The sequence below is a fragment of the Rousettus aegyptiacus genome, unplaced genomic scaffold (genome assembly GCF_014176215.1).
Source record: "Rousettus aegyptiacus isolate mRouAeg1 unplaced genomic scaffold, mRouAeg1.p scaffold_m13_p_3, whole genome shotgun sequence".
Classification (NCBI taxonomy): Eukaryota; Metazoa; Chordata; class Mammalia; order Chiroptera; family Pteropodidae; genus Rousettus; species Rousettus aegyptiacus.
Window position 1 is genome coordinate 108,620,633 of NW_023416306.1, and position 2,959 is coordinate 108,623,591.

At 35.9% G+C, this 2,959-nt stretch overlaps 1 protein-coding gene across 1 annotated transcript; it reads right to left on the reverse strand.

Annotated features, from left to right (window-relative positions):
* Positions 1-1,484: 1,484 nt before the first annotated feature.
* LOC107507270 (olfactory receptor 4F6) lies at positions 1,485-2,464 on the reverse strand. Its single transcript, XM_016138309.2, has one exon. The coding sequence runs from the start codon at positions 2,443-2,445 to the stop codon at positions 1,507-1,509; it is 939 nt and encodes a 312-aa protein (XP_015993795.2). The 5' UTR covers positions 2,446-2,464; the 3' UTR covers positions 1,485-1,506.
* Between the last annotated feature and the right edge of the window lie 495 nt (positions 2,465-2,959).

A 2,959-nucleotide genomic window follows, 5' to 3' on the forward strand; every position in this document is an offset into this window, starting at 1 on the left:
AGTACCTAACACTTTCTAAAATAAGGAAATTCCATGAGATGATTTATAATGTACTTTCGAATTCAAAAACAGTTTGATTCTAATTGTATTTTAATAATTTTCTAAGTAATTGCATGTGCTATATAAGCTATCATCTTTCTGCTCTAAGGTACCTACCTACACTCTGTATGATGCAGGAGGTGGGACTCTGCAAACTAATTTATTTTTTGCCAGCTCTGCCATTAGAGGACATTAGAGGGAGATTGCAAGTTTAGAAGAGGGAAAAGGACTCATTTTTTCCTCTTTTCTGCCTCTGGGCGTCCTCTCTGTTCACTGTGCCTTTGAGCATCATGCAACCACACGTTTCGCCTCAGCAAACTTAGTTTCTTCCCAAGACAGCAGCTATTTTCCAACATTAGAGGAATTTTTTCATCACACCCTCCTAAGGAACACCTGGATTAGCCAGCAGCACCCCTTCCTCAGGGGTTATGTCCCTTCTCTATAGGCCTTCCTCTAAGCTCAGAGGTGTTAGCACCAGCCAAGCAGCATCCCCACCTCAGATATTTTAGTTTTAACACCATAAATCCTTCCTCTAAGCTTTTAATAGTTTTTAAGTTTTAATACTTTAATCTCTTCTTTAGGGGTGAAAGATGCTTCCTACAAATGCTATATCTGTAATATCTTAGAGTTCATTCTTTTTCAAATAACAAGTTAACAACTTTATACTTAGTTAACAATTTTTTTAATTAATTAATTTATTTTTATGGTGACATTGGTTAACGAAATCCAGTAAGTTTCAGCTGTACATTTTAACAGTAAGGTATACACACACACACACACACACACACACACACACACACACACGTGTGTGTGTGTATATATATTTACACTGTGTTCACCTTCCATAGTTAGATTTCTTTCTGTCACCACATATTTGACCCCTTTTACCCTGTCTACCTCCCCCCTCCTCAGTTAACAATTCTTTATATCAAACTTTCTCTGTTCAAAAAAAAAAAAAAAAAACTCATATGGTTTCTGTCTCCTTACTGGACCCTGAAAAAGCCAGATTAGCAATAGAACAATGAGGGAGGCTAACAGGTAATGAGCTGAAAAGATAGAAAAAAAAATCATCTGTGTAGTAAGACAAATCAGATGAAATAAAAAATTAATATGTATATTGAGAGCAAGATATTCTACTTAACATGGGAAAAATAGAAATGGACAATAAGCTACATATAGACTTTCAAAGAGATTGTTAAAATTTCTATTTATTCTATTGGCAGTATATAAAGGTTAGACAATTGGTGAGATAAGAGAGCCTTGGCCTATATTCTTTAGGTCTCTTACATAAGCAGAGCCCAGAGGTTGACATCACAATTCGATTTAGGAAGGGGGAGAGGGGAAGATAGGACACATCACATACTAGTAGATAATGACATTCTTGTTAAATTTAACATAACTTACTTAGTTCATATCCATCTGAAATTCTAGTAGTATACTTTGCCTTTTTATACATACTCAGTATATTTAAGAAATTTTACTATAATTCACAAACTGAGTGCATAGTCTCCTCATTGCTACCTTCATCTCTTTATTTCTAAAAGTATAGATGACTGGATTCAGAAAAGGGGTGATAACTGCATCAAAGATGGCAAGGAATTTGTCCAAGTGTGATATGGGAAATGGCCACGTGTAGAAGAAGATTAATGGCCCAAAGAACAAAATGACCACAATGACATGAGCTGACAGAGTGGAGAGGGCTTTGGATATACTACCCGAAGATTTTTTTTTAACAGTTACCAAAATAAAGATGTAAGAGATGATGAGAACTAAAAAGGAAGCCACAGAAATAAAGCCACTATTAGCAGTAACCATGAATTCCAACGTGTAAGTTTCTATACAAGCAAGTTTGATAAATCGAGGAAGGTCACAAAAAAAGCTGTCTAATTCATTAGGGCCACAGAAAGGTAAGTCTATAACAAAAGCCAACTGAGTCACTGAATGAATAAGGCCAATAATCCAGGAAATGACTAGAAATAAAATGCATCTTCTTGGGCTCATGATGGTCAGGTAGTGAAGAGGCTTACATATGGCAACGTATCTGTCAAAGGCCATGGTGATAAGTAGCACCATCTCAGTGCCCCCAATGGCATGGATAAAGAAGATTTGAACTACGCATCCTCCAAAAGAGATTGTTTTTCGGTTTCTTAAAAGATCGTAAATCATCTTTGGAGCTGTGGAAGAGCAAACTATCAAGTCAATGATGGAAAGGTTGGCCAACAGGAAGTACATGGGGGACTGTAAATGAGGGTCAGAGGTCACAGTTAGCACAATGAAGAGGTTTCCCATCAGGCTTGCTACATAGAACACAGAGGAAAAGAGGAAGAAGAAGAGCTGGATCTCCCATGAACTGGAGAGTCCCAGGAACACAAACTCGGACACCACAGAGTAGTTGGTTTCACCCATTACCTCTCTCTGTCAGCAGTGACAACTCTCATGCTACCTAGAAGAGGAGAGTAAGAATTGATTTAGGAGAAATGTCACTGATCTTAATCTTTGGTAATTCAGTAGTTAATAGAAAACTAGACAAAGGCTGACGTATGCCTTTGAAGACCATTTTAGTTACAAAGCAATTTATATCCCTCTGTTGTATATTTTTTTGCCAAAGTAGATTGCACAGAATAAAGATTCTTCTACTTACTTGGATGGGTTTTTCTGTTGTATTTTTAAGTATCATTATTTCATAGTCATAGCTATAGGTGACTATAAATTAAAAGGCTTTTTATAAATTGTTTAACTATAAAAAATAATTAAGTAGCAGTGGATTTCATAACCTGAATATCTCTCAGTGTATCGATACCATATCTATGATCACATTGGCAAGTTCTTTCAAAATCTTTATAAATGTTTTTTTAAGACCTGCAATGTAAATTTCTCATATCTATAAATTAAGAAGATGAGATGAGTTATTTAGAGAAAT

Coding starts and splice junctions, on each gene's coding strand:
- LOC107507270 (XM_016138309.2), bottom strand. CDS start 2,445: ATGGGTGAAACCAACTACTCTGTGGTGTCCGAGTTTGTGTTCCTGGGA.